Raw genomic sequence first — 27,974 nt, 5'->3', positions numbered from 1 at the left:
CGTTTTGTTTTGTATCATACCATACCTTTAAATCTTTCTTTTATTTGGACTCCAAATGTACAACTATTTAAATGTAAGTTATTGAGACAAAGAAAGATACTTACAAGCCCCATCATTTGTGAAATTTGTTGAACTATATCTTTCTGAGAAAGTCAATTTATTGCTTCACGCAGCCAAATAAGGTTTCGAAAGGGAAAAAAAATCTTTTATCACTATATGTATAAAATCTTTGTACTGTTGAATGACAAGGTACACGAATTATCTTTCACATTGGTAACTGTTACTTACAGGTACACTGACTTTAGTGAAAATTATAAGTACCACAGCCTGTGTGCTACAGTCACATATTTAAAGGAAAAACAAACATATCTTCTTCGTAAAATAGGGAACCTTAAGCATGATGATAGTTTAATCACTGCCTAAAATAGGCATTGTGAGTTGCAAATTGTTAAGAAAAGAAAACAATACTGAATCAAACAAAATTTAGATGTGCTTACCAAAGCAGCAGCATAACAAATAATAACTAACTACATATGCACCAGAAGAAAGGTACTAGTCAAATTCAATAAATCTACACCTCGTGGAACATGTCTGATTTGTCACTTGAAGTTTCGAAGTTTAAATGAAATAAATATTACTCTTCAAACAGAAATTATATGTGCCTTATAAACAGAAAAAGGGTTGGCACACACCACAACCTCTAACAACAAAGAATTCATACTGATTTGCAAGTTACACGGTGTTCCTGAATTCAGTCGAATTCTGTCACACACACACCCATTTATGTAAGTACATATATTATCTTCCTTGAACTTCTTACTTGTTAGGATATGTACACAAGCCACGACCTGAAATACAAATACCAATAAATTAGTTCATGAAACAGACTATATTTTATTGAACAGTAAAGAAGTTACAAAGATTAGATAGGCGAGAGAAAGAGAGGCAGTGTGAAAACTAATACAGAACTAGAAGTAAAATCTCATCAGGCACAAAAGCAGAAATGTAGATTATGAAAATTTGTTTAAGATCATTGAGCTATACCAGATTAAATTTAGCAACAAATCAGCATCTTGAAACAAGAAAATTAAATAGAAATGGACAATTGTTTAACAAAGCTATTTACATAGGGTAAGTTTAAATTAATAAATGAATAATTAATCTAATCTAATCTAAAGGCAGAAAACCTTAATTCAAATGATCCTCCAAAATTAGAGGTTATGCAGTTGGCCTGCTCCTAACTCTTGTCAAAAAATAATTTAAATGAAAAACCCATCCAATATACCTCAGAAATAATGGTAGAAAAGATACTTAAATGTTGGAAACAATGCCAGCCGCCCCCATGGAGTTATGCATCTGTTGTGCTCCGGCATTTCACATTATTTTTGTGAGATCTAATGAAACTACAGTGTTCATCTATGGCACTTCGTGAAAAACAGCATGCAAAAATCAGTGCAATTTGCACATCTATTTATTTTAAGTATGTAAGTGAATTCGTGGCACTTGTGTGAGTAAAATCACATGTTATCACATTAATTCCAAAAACTTAGATACACAAACTTGACATAAAACAAACGTGATTTTCATGCTTAATTTACCATAAACTTGTACAGAGTCATGATATACTGTGTAGTATTAATCATCAATTTTAAACATAAACTGGACTTTTCACGAATGTGTTATATTGTGTAATGTTATATCATCAGCTACAAGGTTAACTGAGCTTTTCAGAAACTTTGTCACAGAATCCTCATTCACTATTAAGGTTGCAAAATTTCATTGCACAGTTACACGGAAAAGATATTTATGTGACATCTTTGAGGTTTGCAAAAGTTTTCATAATTTGCGAGTGTTTTGCATAACCTATTTCATACTACATCAGTGTTTGTGGTTTACAGTTAATATAAATAAGTACCCGGTAGCTTATCATGTCACATTAGTTCTCTCGTTTACAGGTGTGTATATTGTCTGCATTTATCTTAAATTAACGAATTTATTGTAACTTAATGCTACAGTCAAATTTTCTTAATGGTCATAATCTGAAAAACACTTCAGAGAAACAGCACAATTTGTATAAAGTTTTCTGCTGTCTTTAAAAGTATCTCATTTTTGGTTGTATAAGTTCCAAAAGGCTACTGGTAATATTTATGGCATATCAAACTCAAATTGAGAGAGACTCAGCAAGCTTAGAAGGAAGTTATTTGATTACTATTGGGTAAAATACTGCACCATCCATTCGTCATTCGCTTACTGTTCGGTGAAATACTGCACCATGCATAATGCAGACCCACTGTCTTTGCCATCCACAGGCAGGGGAGGATTTGGCAGCTATTCGCAAGCAGTTGGAAATCACTCTAACTTCTGTCTAGTGATTAGAAGCTGCTGTGAATAGGTGTGTTGGGAGGGCTACCAAGAGTTGTGTACCAGGAGTGAGAAAGGCACTCCTGTCTACAATGTATGTAGGTCTGTCTGTCTGTCTGTCTGAAATACAAGCCCCATCACTATTTGTCCATCTGATTATGAATGATATGTCAATGGTTGGTCTAGGCATCCTTTGCAAGGGAGACCGGTCAGGGAGAACTCAGGATAGTGCACCCATCCAACTAATCAACAAGCTTGAGCCTGAAAGTGAGCCAGCGAAACTCGTTTCATCCTGTTGGGTAATTTGCTTGCCCGGTGCCAAGGGGCAGCAAAAGCAAAGGGGTCAGGGTCTATTAACTTTGGCAGTTCAAATGCATGGTGAAGGAACACCAGGTATACTCATCAGTCTATATGTCCGGAGGTCTCAATCAGCAAGTTGAAGTGGCTATTCCATCAGATACTGACAGAACAGAGTGCAACCAGCAAAGATTGTGGCGCACTTTGGAATAAACGATGCCTCTCTTCTGGGCTCCAAAGTTATATGTGGATCATTTCAGCAGCTAGCAGAAAGGGTTGAGAATACCAGCCTTGCTCGAAAAACAATCTGCAGCACTGTCCTCAGAACAGATTGTGGCTCCCTAGTTCCAAGTTGAACGGAAGACTTTAACCAACAACTCAAAGGGTTCTGTGACAAGCTAGGATGTGACTTCCTAGACTTATATCATAGGATTGATAGTTTTAGTGTCCTCCTAATGGGTCAGGTGTGCACTGCACATAAGATGCAACTACTCAAGTAGCTGACTGTGTGCACAAGGTTTTATTTTCTTTTTTTTCCTGGGGGGGGGGGGGGGGGGGGGGGGGGGGGGGGGGGGACTCCTCATCCAGTCCAGATAATGACAGCTGTAGGAATCACAGAAGTATCACAGTAAGATCCAAAGAAATGACTCCCATAGGTGAGCGTATTAGAATCCTGAAAGCACTCCCAACAAAGTGCTGGAGTTTGAAGTGATTCTAAATATCACTGCTCACACTATATCGGCCAAAGAAAACTGGTTAAAGCCTGCAGCTGTCTGTAGTGAAATTTGGGGGGGGGGGGGATTTAAGCATATACAAAACGGATAGGGATATGAGTAATGGAGGTGGTCAATTTGTCACAGGAGACAAGAGATCCAAATCCACCAAGACTGAAATTTAAGCTGCATGCGAGATTGATTGGGCAAGACTAAATATCAAGGGTGGGCATAAAACTGTAACAGGGTTCTTCTATTGACCACCAAACCCACCTCCCAATGTAACTGAAAACTCTTAAGAGAAAATCTTAGTTCACTGGTACATCAATTTTCCTACTCATACTGTGATAGCTGAAGGATACTACAACCATCTGACTCCTCTGGACATGTTAATGCATACAACTGCCACTGTCCCTGGTTGCATTGGATATGTTTACATGTACCTTTGATCCATCAGACGCTCTAGATGTCTACTTGTGCAGCGGATACGATCATGGCCAGCCTTTCTTAAACATTCAGCGCAGGGAGCCAGGCAGTGCACCACAACCAACTCACAGTTAGTGGCTGGAACATGGTCTCCCAGGCCTGGCAGCAGTAAAAGGTGGCAGCAAAGCTGCGCTCTCCACAGAATGCAGTGGGCATATTTGTAGCACACAAGGTGTTAATCATCTAACAATGAATTGGAATAATTAAGGTTTCGTTGTAGTGGGCGTGACAAGAAATCCTGTGAAATGTTACTGAATCCCTTCTCTGAAAACTACCTGGAATAGATAGTACCAGACCCCACACATGGTGGAAATTATGACTACTTCCAATTTAGAACTGTGGAGAATAGGACTGCAATGGACCCGTAATTAGCAGCATTCTTATAAGCTGCCATCTTGAATAAGGAATGAAATTTGATTAATTGTGATAACATCTCATCCATACAAGAGGATGATGTGTACTGGGATGTAACTAGGAATATCGTTTATTTCCTGAATGGAAAAGGTTTGTTCAATTCTTCGGTTATTTTAACTTCTCCCCTGTCTGTGGCTTGGAACATTATTTGGTGTGTCATTACTCACAGGGAACTTTGTATCCTGGGAAATCAGTAGAGCCTGCACCACAGCCGTTTATGCTCTATTTTAAGATATTTAATTCTGGACTTTAGCGAAATTGATACACAACTTGGACACTAATTCCCTTGCTGCAGATTGAATGTCACAGCACCCAGGTGGCTTCCCCACCGTGTACAATTGTGCCTCTGAGTATTTTAAGAATCTTCAGAGTCTGCACCGACAGAATTCTGCAGGGCCACAGCTTTTATTCCAAGTACTAACTCTGACGAATATCAGACAGAATATGATTATAAACTGTAACTTCCAATAATTTTGTTTTACACATTGAGAATTCAACTAACAATTAATTTTATACCTGGAAGTGTGGGAGATAATTGTTTAAAAATACTGGAGAAGTGACCTCTCTCACCCAAAAGTTTCCAATCAAGTAACTAAATATTGTTTGGTCGTAATAATTTAACTTCAATTTCAGGGGAGAGATGTTAAACAGTGGCCACGGGGCAGTTATAGCAACACAACAATGAAAACCAAAGTACAGAGGCACTAAAACATGCATAAAGATTTATATGCTCAGCAAACTAGACAGAGAAGCAGTAATGTCATATCTGAGTGAGGAACTTTAAACTTCTGGCTTTAAGCCAGGAATACGAGACCAACTATGGCTCAAGTTTAAGAGGATGGTTGTTCATGAATTTGATAGGTATCTACCCAGCGGAACAGTGAGAGAGATCCTCCATAGCATAGTCACTGTAAAGAAATTTATAAAGAAATAGACTACTGCATAACAGGTATAAAACAAAGCATAGGGCTATAGATAGAAAGATATAGAACGAACACATTTGGCAGTCAAGAGCGCAACATTTGAGGCCTTCATTGAGTACCGTATCAGAATAGTGTCCAAACATCTTTCACAAAACCAGAAGAAACTCATGTCATATGTAAAGGCTCTTAGTGGAATCAAAGTTAGTGTCCAGTCACTCATGGACAAAACAGGAACTGAAACAGAGTGGCAAAGCAGAAGTGTAAATTATTAACTCTGTTTTCAAATGCTCCTTAATAAAAGTAACTCTGTTTTCAAATGCTCCTTATTAAAAGAAAATCCAGGAGTACTACGCCAACTAAATTCTCTTACTAATAAAAAACTGAGTAAAATAGATATTAGTGTCAGCGGCATTGTTCAATTTTAATGGTTTCAGCTGTTTTCAAAGCCCCATGGCCCGATGAAATCGCTACTTATTTGCGGCTAAGTTACCCCTCAGTTAACTATAATCTGTCTAAGATCCTTCAAACAAAAAACAGTGCCCTGCAGCTGGAAGAAAGCACAGGTCACAATTGTGTATAAGAAGGGTAGCAGAAATTCCCTACAAAACTACTGTCCAATATTGTTGGCATCACCTTGCTACAGAAGCTTAGAACTTATTCCGAGATCATACATAATGTAGGATCTCTAACAGAATGATGTCCACCATGCCAACCAATTTGGATTTCGAAAAAATGGACCATGTGAAACCCAATTTGCACTTTTGTCACATGACACCTTGAAAGCCATGGGTCAAACCAGTCAGGTAGATGCAGTATTTCTCTATTTCTGAAAAGCATTTGACCCAGTACCACATCCATACTTACTATCAAAAGGATTATCATACGGAATATCAGGCAAAATATATGACTGGACTGGGGATTTCTCAGTATGGAGAACACAGCATGTTATCTTGGCTAGAGTGTCATCGGTGTTACCCAGGGGAAGTGTGTTGCGACCCTTGCTGTTTATGTTGTGTATTAGTGATCTTGCAGACAATATTAATAGTGATGTCAGATTTTTTCCAGATGATGCAGTTATCTATATTGAAGTACAGTCTGAACGAAGTTGCACAAATATTCAGTCATACTAAACTGCAAAAATATTGGTATGGACATGACATGGAATGATCAGTTTATTGGTAGAATAGGGACATGCTACCAGTCTACAAAGAAAGTTGCTTTTAAATCACTCATGCAACCCAGCCTACAATACTGCCCAAGTGTGTGGTATCTGTACCAAATAAGACTAGAGGGGATACTGAATGTGTACGGAGGAGGACAGCATGAATGGTTACAGGCTTCTTTGACTCATGGGAGAGCGTCACAGAGACGAAGAAACAAACTGGCAAGCTTCTGAAGATACGATGGAAACTATCTCGAGAAAAACTACTTTGAAACCAGCTTTAAATGGCTCTGAAATATACTAAAACCTCACACATACCAGTCCAGCATATGTAGATGGACAAAGGAAAACCCTTAATAGCTGATACTGTGGGATGTATCATTCTGCCATGCACTTCACAGTGTTTCACAGAGTAGATGTAGAATGTACGTTGTAGCTTCTGAAACGAAGTACAAAAGTCGAGGAGGAAAAGAGCTTGATTAACACATACACATTTGGAGTGGGGTGTCCAAAACTGTATGGGACAAGGTAGGAGTTTCTATCATGATAAAGAAAATATTTAAAAAAGAATCAAATTGGGAATTTATGACAATGTATTGTTACAGCTGAAATGAATATATGCACCCACAAATGATACAAAAGACTGAGAAAGGTACTTCACAGACCACTCTCAGAGAATATACTAAAAGTCCCATGAAGGAAAGAACTTATCATTGTTAACGTGAAGTACGGATCGGAGTCACGCAGGATACTGGGAAAACATGGAGAGAGAAAATACGACAATAGAGAACAATTATTTGAAATTTGGGAATCATTTTGTTTAAAAACTGCCTCCACAATTTTCAAACACAAAAACATTCATAACTGTACTTGGTAGCGTAATACTAAAGAATTACAATCTGTAATAGATTATATTATCATTACACAAATAAATATGGTTACAGTAAAGGATTTAACATCTTACAGAGAAGCCCAATGTGCATCAGAGCACTATCTAGTAAAAATGAAATGTCTCTGGTCATGGTAAACTTTGAGTAACAACAACAACAACGACACTGTAAAATGGACTGCACTGAGAAGAATCAAAAGAATCAGTATGATAGTGACCACTTAAAATACGAAAGTATAAGGATGTTCTTCACTACTGGAATAGAGAGAATATTTGGTGAATCATTGGAACTAAGCTCGGATCAAATTTATGAGTAATAAAAAGCAATGCTAAAAAAATTTCATTTGAGATGCCGAATATGAAGAAAATACTTTTGAGAGAACAAAAGAAGCATAGTCAGTATTTAAAGGACTCCATCAAAGTGAAAAGCCAAAAAATCTCGAACTGATAACACAAAGAGATATGAATATTTATAAAAATTATTAAATAAAGATACAGATGAATTGGTGTCATAAATGTAGCAACATGAGATTGCAAATTTTAGATGGAACATATCTACACCATTTTGTATATGCTGATGACCATGTCACAAGGTGGGGATGATCCAAGTCAGAAATGTAATCAGTTAGTAATAGATTATTAATAAAAAAAATTGAGGTTTGAAGATTAATTATCAAAAAAACAGAATACCTTACCAGCAATCCCGATTAAGTGTACATACATGGGAACAAAATAAAAAGGTTAATAATTTTTGTTACCTTGTATCTATTTTAGAAGCAGGAGACAATCGGATGTTGAAATTAATAAAATAAATAGTAGTGGCCTGGAGTTCATCGGGGTTTTGAACTGTGAATGACAGAACTAATCATATTCAAGAGTAGAAGTTGCATGGAGCAGATACCTGGACAACTAATCAGAAACATATTAGTAAGATGAAAATATTAAGAGGTGGGCTTTTGCATTTTAAAAATGGTTCAGAGTATACTTCTGCTGGTTTTTTAGATAGTGGTCAAGTGGGAAGTTGATCCACTGTGTGGCAGACAGTGAAGCCTCCCTGGTTTACATGATCAGGGTGTCTACGTGGACAAGGAAAAAAAATTCCAGGATTTTTCCCGGTTAAAAACACACTTTCTCCCGGATGACAGTATATTTTCCCCTATCACTCCTTTGAATGGTTATGGTTTTGTACACGGGCGTACAATTTCCCGGCACTTTAGAAAACGAAACTCAGAGAAAAAGACATGTTTTGGAAATATCTTTGATGTGCAGCAACATGTACGCTGTGTATTTTCGTATTACGAAAACATACATTAGAAAATCCACCAAACACCGCATGTTACTTTCCGAACCATTGAAACCGAGATTTCGATGCGCTTTTGTAAGCCGTTCGTAACTCATGTCACGTGATGTAGTCAGCCAATAGCAACATCAGTGTTAAGTAGCGCGCCAAACAGGGAAAGTTAATAGTTTAAATTAATACACATAGTGTTGTTACAAGAAAAGCAAAGCTTTCACATAAAATATTGGTCTCAAGCTGCAAGAGAAGCTAAGCTTTCACATATACTGTTGATCTTTTTTGCGCGTGTTACACTTTAAGAGATCATACAAATGTGCCTGTAAAATTTTTAATAATGACATAAATGTCTGATCTTCAGGGTTCGAGGGTTCGTCATCAGACACCTGATCGTTAAATGAGAGTCAAACGCTTTGTGATTTAATAAATTCATGGTCCATTCTTGTACGTAGTTCAACTTGCGTAAAAGGATATTTACTTTGAAAGTAACGCTTTTCAAACCACCAATCGTAATATTTTCCCGCGACCTGTTACAAATAGGTTTGTTTCAGCAGTTGCCAGAGAGCTCAGGTAACAGGCGACACCGTGCTTGGGTATGTATCATGATGTAGGAAGCCCGTATGTACGTACGTGTAAAAAATCATCAATGAAAGATGATACTGCAAGAGCATCGGAATTTCGTGAACCATATTAAAATGTGCACATTGAAAGTGCATACTTAAAGGCACACTCGTATGTCCAGATTCCCAATGAAGTACCGTAGACCCCGATCTGATATTAAGCTTTTAAGTGTGGTTTTCAGGATGTAAATTTTCTTGGAGCACCAGTACTGTATTATATCATGTTTGGTTCTTTATTATGGCATAATGCCATACGTGCTAGAAAATGAAAACGTGCACTTGAAATGCAGCGAACAGTTGAAACTACCCAGTACTGTGGAATTAAACATTTCGTGTAAGACACATTGACTGCCTCTGTGGAAAAGATTAGCAAAAGTCAAATTTCTTTAGCAAACAGACAAAAATAACTTCATTGTCCCGCAAGGCGATTAATGCTTGACTGTCAGAAAGGTGGAAATAAAATAAAATCTTAAACTAATGACATATTTCAGGCTTTAGTAATTATGTGAATGTGTTTTAATTCACTTGATAGCTCCCAGCCACGGATATCCGTTTTGTTTTCATTTGACGTGAGAGTAAACGAAGGGGAAACAGCAAAATCACTGAACTTAAACACGGGTCACGTGGAGACTACCCACTATAGCTCAGATTGCTCTGCGCATCAGCTCCGGATCTACGACATTTGCGAACTGGGTCAATGCTAAAAAAAATTGAATTTTCAAAATATGTTCATCTTGTAGCGCACATCTTTCTGAAAAGCCTGAAACATAAAACGTATGTATTCGAGGAAATGTAAGACATATTATTTGATCTTAAGTATGCCCAAGTGCAGTTCCATGCCTCTTCATAAAGCATTTTTCTACTGCACGTCCAAACTATATTCAGGAGAGTCGAAATTCAAATGTCCTGTGGTGCCTCTCCTGCTCCCAGTCGGCCGGTTTGGCAGCCTGCCTCTCTTAAAAAAATCTCGCAATTAATAGCGGATGGGATTATTTGTAATCGAGAGAACAAGAACTCTTCGGAAAATCTGAACTCTTCATTGCCCATTAGTCAATAACTTGCTGTTTTGTGTGTCATAAAATTAAATATAGGATATATAAAACCAGTACTGACAAGAGATAAGCAAGAAATTACACATTTCTTCAAACCTTAGCTGCTCCTAGCATTTTTTTCTCTCTAATCCTGCTACAGCTTTACATGGCGCGTTTTCCTTTCTGTGAAAGAATCTTTTACCTCATCAAAGTTTGTCAAACGTTTTGCTACATGGAAAATCGAAATGTAGTTATCTAATACTGAAAAAGCTGTTAATACAAATAATACCCAAGACTGGTGTGGTTTCTCGATCTGATTACATCCATTTTGTCACTGTCTGCTAGATAAAACAAAATAGGCCTTTCTAATATGGCAGCAATTTTATAACACACCAAATAAACGAGACTGTTTTGGCACAAATGGTCATTTTTATAACACGACAGAATATAATCCAATAAGTATCAATATCAAATGCCTATTAGGCCTACTACAAGCAAAAAGCTTTATGTTAGAAAATAGTTTCACGTTTCATTCATATGCACCAGCTTCTCTAGCATGACATCGAAAACTAGTATTACGAAATTTTTATATAAATTTGGAATCGTCTTATTCTTCCATAATTTGTGTGATGTCCTCGTTTCTTCTCCGTCCTCGTTCTAACAAACAATCCTGTCATCACAAATTCTGTAGCTATTGCTGCCACTGTCAAAATTTGTTCGCCGATTAACTTCACTAACCCTGCCAGAATCACTGGTTTAGTTCTCCCGCAATTATTCTCCGATTAGGCATTCTTACGTGTTCGTACAACACGTTTTCCGCGTTACTTCCATAATAGAACTTAAGCGGCTGGTAGCCGGGGACTGTACTACTGGTCCTTACTAGTGTAGCGATCTGGCCAAACATTTTCTGTCAAAACTTCATTTTCTTGGACACACCGAGAAGATAATACATAATCTTTCTCACCTGTTATTCCTGTCAGTCGTTTATTTCCATTCTGATAGTATGAATCTATGGATTTCGCTAGTAATTATAACAACGCTGATCATTCCCACACCCAATCAGCCACATAATCAGACAGCGATTGCCATTCATCCATTTGGCTTTACTCCACTCAGCTCGTATAGCCCCGTCCCCTTTTGTCAGTGGAAAGTTTATTTCTAGATGCGACGAGGATTCTCCTGACAGAGACATCACGTACACTATGCATGCATTCAAAAGTCAGCTTATGATTCATTCAGAAATCAACTTAAAATGTGTTCAAATACCAACAGAGAAGCGTTTCAAAATCATATGACTAATTGATAGGCAAATGTGCGCTGGATGCTAGGTGCTTTGTGAAACAAGTTTTTTTCCCCTCAAGAATATGAATTAGGCGCCCCCTTTTCCCGGAAGTATCTAGCTGCTTGCTGCAACTGCTTGCACAGCCAACAGCCACATTCCTGTTGACAGAAGCGAGAGAATCTACAACTCAAACGTGACTACTGTGCATGAGCCCGCGTGTTAACTGCTAAAACAAATTGAATGTAAACAGTTGCGACTTCACGCTCATTGGAGGCAATTTGTTGTTATGAAGCACTGCATAGTCTTCCTAAAGCCTTCGACACATTTTCAGTCAGCAGACGTTTGCATGAGCACTTGTGTCGTCGTATATGGCGCATTTCCTTTGCAATTTAAGTTATTTTCGTTTTTTTCTCTCGTTTATGTTTTATTGTTGAAGTACAGGGTGATTCAAAAAGAATACCACAACTTAAAAAATGTGTATTTAATGAAAGAAACATAATATAACCTTCTGTTATACATCATTACAAAGAGTATTTAAAAAGGTTTTTTTTCACTCAAAAACAAGTTCAGAGATGTTCAATATGGCCCCCTCCAGACACTCGAGCAATATCAACCCGATACTCCAACTCGTTCCACACTCTCTGGAGATGTTAGAGAATTGGCTGTTTCCTCAGCTCGAACAAGAAGCACAACAATTCATATTTCAGCAGGATGGAGCGCCACCACATTGGCACTTATCTGTCCGTAACTACCTGAACGTCAACTACCTGAGGCGATGGATCGGCCGCCAGGCAGCCCGTGACAGAGCACTTCATCACTGGCCTCCAAGAAGCCCTGATCTTACCCCCTGCGATTTTTTCTTATGGGGGTATGTTAAGGATATGGTGTTTCGGCCACCTCTCCCAGCCACCATTGATGATTTGAAACGAGAAATAACAGCAGCTATCCAAACTGTTACGCCTGATATGCTACAGAGTGTGTGGAACGAGTTGGAGTATCGGGTTGATATTGCTCGAGTGTCTGGAGGGGGCCATATCGAACATCTCTGAACTTGTTTTTGAGTGAAAAAAAAAACCTTTTTAAATACTCTTTGTAATGATGTATAACAGAGGGTTATATTATGTTTCTTTCATTAAATACACATTTTTAAAGTTGTGGTATTCTTTTTGAATCACCCTGTATTATTCTGCAGTAGCAGGATACAGTAATATCTTTGTTACTGTGTCGGTTCTTACTAGTCAAAATTACAAAAATTTAACTGAAAACTAAAACAACAAAAAATTCCCGGAATTCTAAAAATATCCCGGGTTTTCTCCTGGGTGAAAAAAATCCCGGGTTTTTCCCGCATCTCCCAGTTGTCCCGGGTCGTAGACACCCTGATGATTAACACTCATCTCAATCCCTCAGCATCACCTTATTTAATTTAACTACATTCCATTATCCTCATTTTGCTTTTGTTAATGTGCATCTTACATACCCCCTTCAAGACACTGTCCATTCCATTCAACTGATCTACCAGGTCCTTTGTTGTCTGACAGAATTACAAAGTCATCAGCACACACCGAAGTTTTCATTTCTTCTCCATGGATTTTAATTCCTACTCCGAATTTTTCTTTTGTTTCCTTTTCAACCACTGCTTCCCTTTCATGCCCCTCCCATCTTGTAACTGACATCTGGTTTCCGTACAAATTGTAAATAGCTTTTCGTTCCCTGTATTTGACCCCTGCCACCTTCAGAATTCGAAAGAGTATTCCAGGCAACATTGTCAAAAGCTTTCTGTAAGTTCACGAATGCTAGAAACGTAGGTTTGTCGTTCCTTAATCTATATTCTAAGCTAAGTTGTAGGGTCAGTATTGCCTCACATGTGGCAACATTTCTACGGAATCCAAACTGATCTTCCCCGAGGTCGGCTTCTACCAGTTTTTCCATTTGTCTGTAAAGAATTTGTTTTAGTATTTCGCAGCCGTGGCTTATTAAACTAATAGTTCAGTAATTTTCACACCTGTTAACACCTGTTTTCTTTGGGATTGGAATTATTATATTATTCTTGAAGTCTAAGGGTATTTTGCCTGTCTCATACATCTTGCTCAGCAGATGGTAGAGTTTTGTCAGGGCTGGCTCTCCCAAGGCCGTCAGTAGTTCTAATGGAATATTGTCTACTCCCAGGGCCTTGTTTCGACTTAGGTCTATCAGTGCTCTGTCAAATTCTTCACACAGTATTATATCTCCCACTTCACCTTCATCTACATCCTCTTCCATTTCCGTAATATTGCCCTCCAGTACATCACCCTTGTACAGACCCCTCTATATACTCCTTTCACCTTTCTGCTTTCAATTCCTAGTTAGAACTGGTTTTCCATCTGAGCTCTTGATATTCATACAAGTGGTTCTCTTCTCTCCAAAGGTCTCTTTAATTTTCCTGTAGACTGTATCTACCTTACCTGTGGTGATATACGTCTCTACATCCTTACATTTGTCCTGTAGCCACCACTGCTTAGGCATTTTGCAATTCTGTTTAATCTCATTTTTGAGACATTTGTATTCCTTTTTGCCTGCTTCATTTACTGCATTTTTATATTTTCTCCTTTCATCAATTACATTCAATCTCTCTTCTGTTACCCAAGGATTTATATTAGTCATCTTTTTACCTACTTGATTCTCTGCTGCCTTTACAATTTCCTCTCTCAAAGCTACCCATTCTTCTTCTTCTTCTTCTTCTGTATTTCTTTCCCCCATTCTTGTCAATCGTTCCCCTCTCTAAAACTCCCTACAACCTCTGGTTCTTTCAGTTTATTCAGGTCCCAGGCTTAGGGTAATGGCTACCAAAAGTGGAAGGAATCCAGTGTGCACACTGTGCAGCCAACTGCAGGTAGTGGTTATGTCAGTACCAATAATATGTCCTTTTTGGATCAAATGGGATTTTCTCTGGTGTCGACAAAGACTGCTATTCTTGCTTGCAAGATGAAGGCAGAGCTAACCATTTGTAACATTGTCAACAGTGCTGACTGCTGACCTTTGGTGTGGAGTCATCTGGAGGGTCTGAATCATGAGGCTCAGAAGGTTCTGCCACAGTGTAGATTGTAGATTCCTTGACTTGCATCATAGGGCAGTGAGTTTTCAAGTTCCGCTTAATAAGTCAGAGATCCACTACACACAAGAAGCAGCTATCTTTTAGGTTAGAGGGTCTGAGGGGACACTACAGGTGGGATGTCTGTCTGAAAGGTTGCAGGGCAAACACAGGAAGAGGATAGACCCGGCAACAATCGGTATGGCACTTTTAAATTATTGTAGCTTTATTGGGAAAGAACCATAGCTCCAAGAGCTTGCTCTTTTTTTTTTTTTTTTTTTTTTTTTTCAAAGGGCTAACTGTGTTGGAAAAGAACAGAATAAATGCAGTTGGAGGCAGCGTGTTTACTGCTGTCAGAAGTAGTTTACCTTGTAGTGAAACTGAAGTAGAGTGTTAATGTTAGTATGGATAGAGGTTATATTTGACAAATGAGATGACTAATTGGTTCCCTTCACCCCGCCCCCTTCCGACTCAGGTGATACAGTTGCTGAACAGTTCAAAGGAAACTCTAGTTTAATTTCAAATAACTACCCCACTCATACAGTTCTAGTTGGTGGTGACTTCAATCTACCCTCAATATGTTGGTGAAAATACACATCTTAAGTGGCAGGGATAAAACACCAACCGAAATCATATTGAATGCTTTCTCAGAAAATTGTTTTGAAAAAGTAGCTCTGGAGCCAACTAAGTGTAAATGGTTGTGAAAAGATACTCGACCTCTTAGCCAACACCTTGAGCAAATAGGAAGCATCATGAAGAATACCAGGATTAGTGACCATGAGGCACTTGTAACAAAACTGAATACGGTAACATCAAAATCCACCAAAAGTAAAACAAAATACACTGACAGAAAAAAATTGCAACATCAAGAAACAATTAATGTAGAGTAACGAAATTTCAGGAATACATTAATACATTTGCCTAGGAAACATACTTAGGTGATTAACATTGCAAGAAAGAGGTTAATGAAAGCACGAGATAAGCCATCGCAAATGTGAAATCCTGATACATTTAATAACCACCATAACTGTCAGACCGTTGAGTGCAAGCATGTAACGTACATGCATTGTGTTGTACAGGTGCCGGATTTTAGTTTGTAGGATGGAGTTCCATGTCTCCTGTTGCACCTGGTCAGACATTACAGTGACAGTTAATGCTGTTTGTGGAAGATGGAGTTGTCAGCTGGTGATGTTCCCTATGTAATTGATAGGAGACAGATCTGGCGATTGAGCAGGCCAAGGCAACATATCGACACACTGTAGAGCACGTTGGGTTACAATGCTAGTGGTACGTGGATAAGCATTATCCTGTTGTAAAAAAAACCCTTGGTATGGTGTTCATGAATGGCACAACAGACCAAATCACCAAACTGACACACAAATTTGCAGCCAAGGCACATGGGATAACACTAGAGTGCTCCTGCTGTCAAGCAAAATTGCATCCCAGACCACAACTCGTGGTGCCGTGTGCCTAGCATGCAGACAGACAGGTTGCAGGTCCTCAACTGCCCGTCTCCTGACCAACATGCAACCATCACCAGCACTGAGGCAGAACCCCCTTTCATTAGAAGACACATCAGACCTCTACTCTGCCATCCAATGAGCTCGCTTGACATCACTGAAGTCGCAAATGGCGCTGGCTTGCAGCTGTCCTTGTCCCCCCCCCCCCCCCCCCCCTTTTAGGGCACAAAAACAACTGGGGTCATACACACCCAAGTCAAAACTATAGAACAGGAAGACAGAGAGGAATTAAAAAAACAACTATGTGTCAGTCCCAACTGACATAATAGAAGACTGCTAAAACAGGCAAGTGGAAAAATGGCTAAAAAAAGACACCATACAGACGCGGTTGAACAGTTAGGGCATCATTTGCTAAAACGGCTGATAACACAGACAGAAAACCCAAAAAGGAATGTAAAAGGCTAAAAAACAGCTGTTCCATCAGGAAGTGGTGGACAGTTAAAACTTGAATGCAATGTGTACAAAGTGGTGGCATAATGCCACTTAGCAAATGACAATGGCTAAAAAGGCAGTGCCCAATACGCAGCTGAGTTAAAATAACCTCCTCCCAGCAGGAGAGCCGAGAGGTGGTCATCCAAGTCGCTGGGAGAGGCTTGGGACCATTGGCAATGCCAAAGGGACACCACCTCCTGACAGATGGCAACACAGAGATCACTGGAGGGAATATAGGTACTCGCAGGCTGAGATGCAAGGCCTGCAGCTTTGGCAGCAGTGTCAGCAGTCTTGTTTCCTGGCAGACCGACATGACCACAAACCCACAGAAACATCACAGTGGCTGCAACAAGAGTAAGCAGTTGACAGTTTTCCTGGACCCACTGCACTAAGGGATGGGCAATGTAAAGTACACAGACCTTGAACAGCACCGAGTAAGCCTGAGCAGAGGACACACTTGATAAGTGTGTCGCCGGATCTACTACATGGCCTGATACAAGGCAAAGAGCTTGGCTGTAAATACTGAGGACTGTGCCAGAAACCGATATCAAAGACACAGGTGCCAATGACTAAGCCACACCTGACCCCACAGTCAGTCCGAGAGCCATCAGTTTGTACAAAGGTACTATCATGAAGTTCCATGCGAAGCTCGTGAAACTGAAGGATATAGAGTGAGGCTGGAGTAGTGTCCTTAGGAAGCAAATGAAGGCCAAGGTTAACATGGGCTGCTTCACAAAGCCAAGGTGGTGAAGGGTTCACACCCACCGTGAAAGGTGCAGATAGTGTGAAGTTAAGCCGCCGTAGCAAGTGCCGAAAGCGGGCTCCTGGAGAAGTAGGACGAGCCCCATACTGACGAACAAAGGAATCATCAAAGAAGGAGGCATAGGATGGGTGGCCACACATGGCAGACAAACGGCATGCATATCTGCAGAGTCAAAACTCGTGGCAGTAGGACAGGGGTAGTTCAGCAGCTTCAGCATACAGACTCTCAACCGGGCTGGTGTAAAAGGCGCCCGTGGGCAAACTGATGCCACATTGGTGGATAGTGTGGAGACAGCGTAAGAGGAATGGGTGTGCAAAAGCATAAACAAAGCACCCACAGTCGAGTTTCGAACAGACAAGGGTCAATATGAATGGAAGAGGGTAGTTCGATCGGCACCCCAGGAAGTACCATTGATGACATGGAGGACATTGAGGAACCAAATACAGCAGGCTGCCATGTGAGATACATGGAAGAACCAAGATTGTTTCCTATTGAGCATGAGCCCCAGGAATTTCATAGTTTCAACGAACGGAAGGGCAACAGGCCCAAGATGTAAATATGGTGGAAGAAACCACTTGCGTCGCCTGAAATTCATGCAGACTGTTTTGTCAGTGGAAAAGCAAAAGCTATTGATGATGCTCCAGGATTAAGGACAATCAAGAAACTGCTGAAGATGCCGCTCAGTGAGACAGGTCCATGGAGAACTGCAATAGATGACAAAATCGTTAACAAAAAGGGAGCTGGAGATAGTTGGTGGGAGACAGGCCATGATAGGGTTAATGACAATAGCAAAGAGGACGACACTGAGGGCAGAACCCTGAGGCACACTGTTTTCCTGGATAAAGGTGACCGACAAGGCAGAACCCACACGCACCTTGAAAATTCGATCTTGTAAAAATGCCTGAAGGAAACAGGGCAGGCAGCCACAGAAGCCCCATGTGTAAAGAGTACGGAGGATACCGATTCTCCAGCAGGTGCTGCAGACCTTCTCCAAATCGAAAAACAATGCCACAGCCTGGGAATTCCACAGAAAATCATTCATGACACGGGTTGACAAAGTAACGACATGGCCAACTACAGAATGCCATGCTCAAAATTCACACTGTGCATTCGTGAGTAAACTGCGACACTCTAGCCACCATACCAGCCAGGCATGAATCATACATCCCATCACCTTGCAAACACAGCTGGTAAGAGAGATGGGGTGGTAGCTAGAAGGAAGGTTTTTGTCCTTACCGGGCTTAGGTATGGGCATGATGGTGGCTTCACGCCAGTGTCCGGGAAATGTGCCCTATGCCCATATGCGTTGTATGTGTTGAGCAGAAAGCGCTTGCCCGCAAGAGAAATGTCCTGCAACATCGGAATGTGGATGGCGTCTGGCCCTGGGGCAGAGGATCAGAATGAGCTGAGAGCATTATTGAGCTCCCTCATAGTAAAGGCAGCAAAATGCGGAGAGCATGTCTGTGCATGAATTGCATCACGGCATGCCTTAGTCCACCAAGGGACTGGGACACGACGCGGTAAAGAGGAAATGCGAAGGACAGAACATTCTGCAGCAGTAAGGATAATGTTGGTGAGATAGTCCACCTGGTCGTCATAACTGGGGAAATCTTGTTCTTCGAAGGTTGCCCGAGACGAGTACAGCTGCCAGTCAGTCTTAGTAAGCTGCCATTTGGGCGTGCACGCAGATGGGGTAGGAGTCAGCAAACGGAGAGCACACAAGAAATGGACGCTTGAGTAGGTGTCAGAAAGGACGCTCAAGTAAGTGTCAGAAAGAACGGACCACTCTAGACGATGGGCAAGCTGGGCAGTGCAGAAGGACAGGTCCAAATGGGAATAGGTGTGTGAGGAGTCGGAAAGGAAAGTGGGTGCTCCAGTGTTTAAGGCAGAAGAGGTTAAGTTGGTTAAGAAGGGCAGCCAAGAGGGCACCTCTCTGACAGGTCCTGGGAGAACTTCAAAGGGGATGATGTGCATTAAAGTCACAGAGTAGCAAAAATGGGGGAAGTAGCTGCCCAATAAGCTGAAGGAAGTCTGCCCTGGTGACATCGAATGACGGAGATACATAAATGGTACAGAGGGAAAAAGTCAGGTGGGGAAGGAAAGGGCGAACTGCAACAGCTTGAAGATGAGTAGGCAGGGAGACTGGTTGATTATGAATGTCATCCCATATGAGCAACATGACGCCCCCATGAGATGGAATGCTGACCTCAGGGCGAAGGTCAAAACAAATCGGTAAGTAATGTGGAAGCTCCAAGCGGTAGTGAGGGCGCAATTTTGTTTCCTCAAAGCAGAGTACAAGGGGATGCTGCAATGCTAAAAGAAGCCGTAAATCCTCTTTGTGGGACCGAAGGCCGCGAATGTTCCACTGGAGGACAGTCGTGACGAGGAGGGGTGTCAACCCTATGGCCGCGAGTGACAGTTGGTGCAGAGGTGCTACTACAGGGCACAGAAGCAGGAGGATCCTGCTCCATGTGGTCCACAGAAGCATCGGCTTACTTGTGCAGTTGGTCCATGGAGTCCAATACTGAAAAATTGGTGGTGCACACCAGTGAGACAGAGGCGGGCTGGGCTAAGGTACCATGTGGCAACACCGTTGAACAGGACCTTAGAGTTGGCGAAGAAGAAGATCATTTGCCTTTGGACGACTTCTTTGAGCCTTTCCGGTTAGAGGAAGACTAAGGTGATGTTTGGCTGGAGGGACGGAGAAAGTCTTCGTGGGAGTACTCTTTCTGTCCATTGCCGCCGACTGGTCGTGTAGCTGGTGGGTTTGCCCCTTGAGGCAACAATTTGACTGTTTGTTGCACAGCAGGACGGGGAAATGGCGATGCTACCTTGACACTGGGCGATTTCACAACCTCGTAGCTGAATCTGATGTCGCATGTCTGCGTGGCCATGTCCTTCATGGAGCGAGGGGTAACAAGAACAGAACTTGACAGGAGACAGGAGAACACAGGGTTTGCGACTAGCCAGTAACTTGCGAGCTACTGGGCAAGGCACTTTTTCCTTCACCCAAATCTCTTGGACAGCCCACTCATCAAGATACATGGGATAATCCCAAGAGGTGGCGGCATGGTCGCTATTGCAGTTGATACAGTGGAGACGAGGAGGCGGACAATCACCCTCGTATGCATCCCGGTCACAGGAGACACATCTGGCTGGGCGTCGACAAGATGTCCTAGTGTGGTTAAAACGATGACACTGGTAGCACCGCATCGGGTTCGGAATGTATGGTCAGACTGTGATAATTTCATAGCCTGCTGTGATCTTGGACGGCAGTACCACTCAATCAAAGGTGAGGGAAAGATTGTGGATGGCCACTAAGGAGGAATCTACCTTTTCCACTACACAATGGACGACAATGACACCCTGTTCAGAGAGGTAAGACTGGATTTCGGCTTCGGTTAGACCATCGAGCAGCCTGGTGTTAATTACACCACGGGAAGAATTCAAAGTTCTATGGACCTCGACACGAACGGGGTAGTCTAGGAGAAGCGAGGCAACAAGCTGTTGCTGTGCTTGAGAATCAGAAGCAGTCTCCGAAAGCAAAGTGCCATTCCGTAAATGGGAGCAGGATTTCACAGAGCCGGCAATTGCATCAACACCTTTCTGAATAATAAACACGGACTGACCGTGGTGAAGGACTGACCGTCTTCAGTACGTGAAACCACGAGGAACAGTGGTGCAGTGGATCTTGGATCCATTAGCCTCATTACATTTACATTTCGCAAACATGAGTGACTCACTGCGAGGAAATCCCCATGATTGCCAGCGTCTCCGATGGCGCACTGCTTCCAACTGGGGGCTCCCTTCACAAAGGGGTGCACCCGCCTTAGGTGATTGTTCACACCTCAGGTCACACCTCCCGAACACCTGACGGTGGGACCAATCAGCAATTTGGAAAGGTTGCAGTTCAGGCAATCACCCCACACTGGGCCTGGCCTGTACCAGGGAGTACATGCGAACCCTGTCTGTCAACCTGGGGCTGGAAATTACACTTTACCCAGTCACCTGTTATGCATCAGACGCATGGATCAGCCTTCAGGAGCGCACAGGGAGGAAGAAGAAAAAGAGGAACCTCAAACACCAAAACAGAGGAATGAGAGGAGAAGGGAAACAAAGAAAGGAAAAGAGTGAAAAACAAAGTGAGATTGTTTTTACGTCAGCAACAGACATTCCCAATAACATCCCAGAGATGTTCCCCAAATGAGGGGAAAAAGAATAGCAAGAGATTAGACATACAGCACGGAAGGGAAAAAAATGCTGCAAAGGCTGGGGCCCCGTGGTAGCCAACTGCTGCTCAAATTGTTGCTGCAAATGCAAAAAGATGCGACAGAGACACATGGAAAACATGGTCTTCCCCCTCTTTAGTGCCATGCGGCCCTCTTGAGCCCACTCTTGTGACCACCACTACCAGCAATAATGTACAGGGCTACATTCCTGCCAAGTCTTTCAACAATATCACAATAGGAACATCCAGATTCTCCTAGCCCTACTACACAACCTCATCCACCCTCAGTGAAGTGCTGATAATGGCTTCTTTGCCACTTTAAAGTCATTCTTCACTAATATCAATTTGCCTCATTCAATCTCACGACCTTTGCAGTGTGTATTTAAAGCGAATGTGATTTTCATCCTCATAGTGGCACTATTAGCGCCACTCTAATGTGACTACTGTGGAATCTGAATAGACATCTTCCAGATGTAGAAACATGCCTATCAACTTTCATTTATGTTGCACAAGTTCTAATTGGTGTTGCCACCTTTAAAAAAAATAAAAAATAAAAAAAAAGATAAAAATTTGCTTGGCACCTCCCTAAGAGGCAGTCTCCACTTCTTCCAATCTGATTATGTAAGTGAAGACCAGATATGGCTAAAACACAAAGAAATAGTATCTATGACAATTGGAAGGTATACAAGTATACCAAATAGGATAATGAGTGATGGTACTGATCCCTCATGGTACACAAAACCGGTCAGAGATCTGTTGCACAAGCAATGAAAAAAGCATGTCAAATTTAAAAATAACATAAAATCCTCCAGACTGGCAAAATTTTACAGAAGCTCGAAATTTATTGTGATCTTCAATGTGAGATGGTTTTAATAGTTTCCACAATGTAACTGTCTCAAAATATAGCAGGAAACCCAACAAGATTCTGGTTGTATGTAAAATACACCAGCAGCAAGGCACAATCAATACCTTCACTGCACAGTAGCAACGGAAATGTTACTCATGATGGCGCCACTAAAGCACAGTTGGTATGAAGGCTTTTTGAAATTCCTTCACCAAAGAAGGCAAAGTAAATATCCCAGAATTCAAATTGAGAGCTACTATCAACAGGAGTAACTTAGCAACATAGACATACTTGGAGTAGCGAAGCACTTATATCACTTAATAAAGGCAAGGCCTCCAGTCCAGATTCTATACCTGTTGTGTCCCTTCAGAGTATACTGATACAACAGCTTCATACTTAGCAATTGTACAATCATATACAACCTCTCGTGTCAAAATATTTGTACCTAAAGACTGTAAAGTTGCACAAGTCGCACCAATACCAATCTCTTAGATTACAGACTCTTATCACTACGTCTATTTGCAGTATGATTTTGGAACATACACTGTGTTCAAATCTTATGAATTCTCTCTAAGAAAATGACTGATAGACAAACAGGCAACAAGAATTGAAATAAGTTTCTATTAAACACAACTAGCTAGCTCTTAATTCTCAAGGATTAATGAGTGCTATTGACCGGCGATAACGAATTTATTCTGTGCTTTTGATTTCAAAAAAGCTTTTGACGCCATTCCTCACAAGTGACTTCTTACCAAATTGTGTTCCTCATCTGTGCAAACTGAAAACAGTTTTATAAACTGGCATTCTGCTCCTCCTAGTGTATCTCCTACGACGGTACGGCATGGCTGTGTGCTGCGTGCTGCTGCCTGCAGTCGACTGATGCAGAAACAGGAAGCGCGCCGAGCGCTCCATTCACGAGCGTCTTATCACTACGTCACTTCCGCTGATAAACTTTGATTTTTGCCCGACGCGGCCCTAGTAATACTAGGGGCCGCGTCTCGCTGCCTGCCTCGGTAAACGGCTAAGTCCCGCTCAAGGTCACCCGCCTATAAGGCGGCGCACACAGCCATAGAAACAAATGTATTTGTAACTTCCCATGGAGAAAGGCCCTCTGCTGCTCCAGATCTACATAAATGATTTAGGAGACAATCTGAGCACCCATCTTAGCCTGTCTGCAGATGATTCGTTTATTGTCTTGTGAAGTCATCAGATGATCAAGAATGATTTAGACAAGATACCTACCTCTAAGTAAGGAAAAGTGATAGGTTATCTACATGAGCACTAAAAGGAATCCGCTAAATTTCAGATACACAATAAATCACACAAATATAAAGCTCATGAATTCAACTAAATACTTAGGGATTACAATTACAAGTAACTTAAATTGGCACTATCACATGGATAATGTTAGGGAAAGGGAACCAAAGATTGCAATGTATTGGCAGAAAACACAGAAAACGCAACAGGCCTGCATTACCCTTGTCCGTTCTCTTCTGAAGTATTGCTGTGTGGTGTGGGATCCACATCACATGAGACTGATGGAGGACATCAAAAAAGTTTGAAGCAGAGTTCCTCGTTTTGTATTATCACGAAACAGGGGGGGGAGAGTGCTACGGATACAATACATGAATTAAGAGTGTCAATAATTTTAAAAAAAGGGCATTTTTTGCTGTGGCAGGATCGTCAAGAAATTTAACTCACCAACTTTCTTCTCTGATATGCGATAATATTACGTTAGTGCCCAACCACATAGGGAGAAATGATCAGTATGATAAAATAAGAGAGATTAGAGCTCACAAAAGAAGATTTAAGTTCTCATTTTTCCTCCTTGTGTTGTTTGAGAGTCTAACAGGAGAAACAGCTTGAATGTGGTTTGATGAACCCTCTGCTAGACACTTATTTGTGAAATGCAGAATAATCATGTAGATTTAGAAGTAAACGTAGAAGATAAGCAACAATTGCAAGTAAAGAAAACATAACGAACAATTAAGAGTTAAAAAGACTGAATGACAGAAGGAATATGCTATGGATTGGATAGAGGGAAGTTGCTGTATACGTAAAAGGAATCGAGGAAACAAATATACCGAAACTTACTATTTGGATGTGAAACTGAAGAAAAAAGAAGCGGATAACAATAGCTACTTGGTTCCACAATTTACAGTTGATACTGAAGATACTTGATGCAGAAGAAGAAGGAGACGAGATACAAGATCATAATACGTGGAAGACCATAGAGAAGAGCTACTATTGGACACTTGCATGCTGTTATGTCAACATTTCTAAGCTGTGTTGCAGGTGTACGTACACACACACACACACACACACACACACACACACACACACACACACACACACACACACACACACACACAAAAAACTGCTAACGCCAGCATCCTGCTGGAGTTTGCAGTCGTGTGTATGTGAGGTGTAGTACAGCTGATGAAAGCTGTGGCCAAAACCTCCATGTAAGTGTCTTAATTGTGCCTGTCTGCAACTTAAAGTGTCTTCTTTATGGTAAGTAGCAATCTATATTTTCCTAGATTGTTTAGAGAATATGCTGAATGAAACAATATCAACCATTAATGTATATTGAGGGAATGCACAAACATATACAGGGGAAAAAAACCAAGAGTATAAAGGTGACATAGTAGAAATTTATGCTGGGTAGACATAAATCACTTAAGAGGGCAGACTGCACAACAGATAACAACATACAGAAAATCGTTCAGTGATTCCAAGATTTCTTTAAACATATGTACAGCTTGAAAGAAAAATAAGAACAGCAGCTAGCTAATGATCTGCAGCGACAAAGTTCACTTTCTGTCAGTGCAGTGAAGTGTTACGTGTAATGTGTATGAGTGCAGTTTTGCTATAATCGTGGTTGTCAGTTGACTTTCTGTGCTAGCAGCTGGAGGGACACTGAAATCAGCACTGAACATTTCACAGCTACCTATGAGCGTACATATTGTTTTGAGATATAATAGTTCTTTTGCTATTTCTAGCCAATTATTATTCTCTTGTAGTTATGTCTAGCAAAAGTAATGCTCTTCTCGGAGATACATTTATCTATGTAAAACATTTTGTTTATCCGACATGTATTCACCAGATCTTGTGCGCCACCTCGTTCCTTCAGTAGATGCAAATAAAGTTTTGTTCTGCAACTCCACAGTGAAAATTTCTTGAGCCCTCAGGCTATTAACAAACCAATCGTCATTGATACATCAGTAATGGTCAAAGATCTATACAAAGCCATTTGAGATACAAAGAAAGGGAAGGCACTACAAGTTGACGAGTTTCAATAAAAATAATTGAAGAAAACTCCAGGAAAATAGTGGAAAACGAATTAGTAAAATATTCACTTTTGTGAAGGAAGACAATTCCGTAAAATTAAATAACTGTGTAAATGTCTTACTTCACAGGAGAGAAAAAACAGAAAAAGACTAACTACAGACTTATGAACCTCCTCTTCATTATGTACATGATATTCAATAAATTTAGCACCAACTATCTAAAAAATATTGGATTTTAAATAGGCAAAGGAGTGCACAGGCTTCAACGGTGGGTGGTAGTACAATGAACATTTTGCAAGTTGATGAATCACCATTTGGGCTGGGATTAATGATTACTTGGAAAGGTAGGAGTCAATTTCAAGAAAAATCTGTGTTACCTCAGGGTGTATACGTGGACAAGGAAAAAAAAATTCCCGGATTTCTCAGTTAAAAATACACTTTCTCCCGAGTGAAAATACACTTTTTCCGTGTTAAGTGACAGTATACTTTTCCTCGGAACTGTAAAACTTATCAGTTTATAGCGATTGCAATGTGCTTTTGTTAGCCAGTCGTAGTTCATGCCACATGATCTCGCCAGCCGATACAGCGGATATTCAAAGCAAAGGAAACGTCATGTCGTCAGCCAATAGCATTATCACTGTTAAGTAGCGCGTACACACAAATAGGAAAAGTTAATAGTTTAAATTAATATACATAGTGTTGCTACAAGAAAATCAAAGCTTTCACATACAATATTGGTATCAACGATTAATAAGCTGCAAGAGAAGCTTAACTTTCATGTATAACGTTGATCTTCTTTGCGCGTGTTACGCTTTAAGATATATCTCACAAATGTACCAGTAAAATTTTTAACAACAACATAAATGTATGATCTTCTGGGCTCGAAATTTTTCTAAATGGTCATCTTCAAAGAGTTGATTTTTAAATGAGAGTCAAACGCTCTGTGATTAAAGAAATTCATCGCACATAGTTCATCTTGGGTAAAAGGAAATTTACTTTGAAAGTAACGCTTTTCAGTCAATCATTCGCAATATTTTCCCGCAACATGTTAGAAAGAGGTTTGTTTCAGCAGTTGCCAGAGAGCGCCAATTGAAGGCGTCACACCACTTGTGCAGCTATGATGTCGCAAGAAGCCCGTATGTTCATACGTGTAAAACATTAAAAGATCTTACGTTACTTCATAAAAGAAACAAGACATCAGACGATATTCCAAGAGCATCATAATTTCGTGACCCATAACAACATGCATAATTCGTACGTCCAGATTTGGTTGTAAATTTTCTTGGAATACCAGTACCGTATTATTTCATTTTTGGTTCTTTATTATGGCATAATGTCATACTTGCAAGAAGACGAAAACACGCTCTTTTGAAATGCAGAGAACAGTTGAAACTAGCCAATAGTGTGGAATTAAGCATTTCATCGCAAATAAATTGACTGCCTCAGCAGAAAAGATTAATAAAAAACCACTTTTCATTAGCAAACAGACAAAAATAACTTCACTGTTCTGCAAGGCGATTAATGCTGGACTGAAATTGCCGCCCGGGGCAGATATCCCGGTTCGCTCCTAGTGAATATGGCAGCTTGCGCACGACAGTAAAATTTTTCTGAATAGCATCTTGCTGCTACTGCTTATATACTGTAGCTAACAGACACACTTTAGTAGCCAGAAGCGGGAGAAGGTACTACAGACACGCGACGCAACTGCGCACGCGCATGGGCCCGCACGAAACTGCTCACACTAATTTAATTTAAACAGTTGCGACGTCAGGCTCATCGGAGTCAATTTGTTGTTCTGAAGCATTGCATAGTTTTCCTAAAGCCTCTGACACATTTTGCTGCTGGCAGATGCTTGTATGAGCACTGTGTTTTGTTGTTGTACATGGCACATTTCCTTTGCAACTTAAGTTTTATTTCAGTTTATTTCTCTCGTTCATGTTTTATTGCTGCAGTATTATTCTGCAGTAGCGGGATACAGTAATATCCTTTGTTTGAATATTATTTCTTACCAGTCAAAATGACAAAAATTTAACTGAAAACTAAAACAAAAAAATCCCGGAATTCTAAAAAATTCCCGGGTTTTTCCCAGTTTTCTCCCAGGTGAAAAAATTACCGGATTTTTCCCACATCTCCTGGTTGTCCCGCGTCGTATACACCCTGGTGTTAACTGCCTTGAGACAAAAAGACATGATTCAATGTATGTTAGTGTGCAAAAGAAATGTATGTATCATTGCTCAAGCACCCATTAGATGTCACTGGGATAGTGGGATGTTCACAATTTAAAACATAAATAGGTGCTAGATTCCACACCAACACTATTTTCAGCATTCTGAAGTAACAGACAGACTGAAAATAGAT

At 40.6% G+C, this 27,974-nt stretch overlaps 1 protein-coding gene across 2 annotated transcripts in view; it reads right to left on the bottom strand.

Moving 5' to 3' along the window:
• Positions 1–215: 215 nt before the first annotated feature.
• Positions 216–27,974, bottom strand: part of LOC124795475 (protein maelstrom homolog) — a 128,560-nt gene continuing 100,801 nt past the window's right edge. For both annotated transcript variants that reach the window (XM_047259512.1, XM_047259511.1), the window contains exon 14: positions 216–848. In XM_047259512.1, coding sequence (XP_047115468.1) covers positions 817–848 — 32 coding nt within the window. In that variant the 3' untranslated portion in view covers positions 216–816. The remainder of the gene's footprint in view (positions 849–27,974) is intronic.

The sequence above is a fragment of the Schistocerca piceifrons genome, chromosome 4, assembly GCF_021461385.2.
Source record: "Schistocerca piceifrons isolate TAMUIC-IGC-003096 chromosome 4, iqSchPice1.1, whole genome shotgun sequence".
In the NCBI taxonomy this organism is placed as follows: Eukaryota; Metazoa; Arthropoda; class Insecta; order Orthoptera; family Acrididae; genus Schistocerca; species Schistocerca piceifrons.
This window is presented reverse-complemented; position numbering and strand designations above follow the sequence as displayed.